Source organism: Tupaia chinensis, unplaced genomic scaffold (assembly GCF_000334495.1).
Source record: "Tupaia chinensis unplaced genomic scaffold, TupChi_1.0 Scaffold149964_1, whole genome shotgun sequence".
NCBI classification, from domain to species: Eukaryota; Metazoa; Chordata; class Mammalia; order Scandentia; family Tupaiidae; genus Tupaia; species Tupaia belangeri.
In genome coordinates this window covers 1008369-1008938 of record NW_006209805.1, presented here as the reverse complement: position 1 = coordinate 1008938, position 570 = coordinate 1008369, and the positions used below count along the sequence as shown (strand labels likewise).

General features: G+C 71.4%; 1 protein-coding gene across 1 annotated transcript in view; it reads right to left on the bottom strand.

The window, feature by feature from the left end:
* APC2 (APC regulator of Wnt signaling pathway 2) overlaps nucleotides 1–570 on the bottom strand; it is a 17707-nt gene that overhangs the window by 3006 nt on the left and 14131 nt on the right. The window contains 1 exon segment of the mRNA XM_027769568.1: nucleotides 7–568. Coding sequence (XP_027625369.1) covers nucleotides 7–568 — 562 coding nt within the window.

Here is a 570-nt window from a genome sequence, read left to right as displayed (position 1 = left end):
GGGGGCTTGCGCCGGGGCAGCTGGCTGTGGCGGGCAAGGGGGTGCCATCTTCCTCGGTGCCGCTCGAGGGCCCGAGGCAGGTTTTGGCTGGGCCTGGGGGACCGGGTTGGGCATGTAAATGACTGTCCGCCCCCGGAGCACGGTGGGCGCCCCAGAGGCCGTCTTCTGAGCACCACGGAGCTTCTCAGGGCCTGCAGGGGAGCGGGGTCCCCTGCTGCTCTTGGCCAAAGCCAGGCCCCGTTTCTCTGACTTCCGGACGGTGCCCACCTCAGCCCTGGCCCCCGGCTGCTGCCCCTTCCTGTGCGCCGAGGGCTGCAGCGTGGAGCCCACCGACAGCCCTGACACGGACAGGATGGAGTCGGACTCGGCAGAGGCCTCCCGGGTGGCCGCTGCCGCCTGGTGCAGCCACGTGACAATGGAGTTGGCCCCCTCCTGGATGGCGTGCCACTCCACACTGTCCAGGTCCGAGCACGCTGCCTCCTCGCTGTGCTCCTGGGGGTCGTCCGCAGGCCGCTCGCCGGGCCGAACAGCCCGAGGCTTGCGCCGTCTCGGGAACGAACCCAGGGGGCG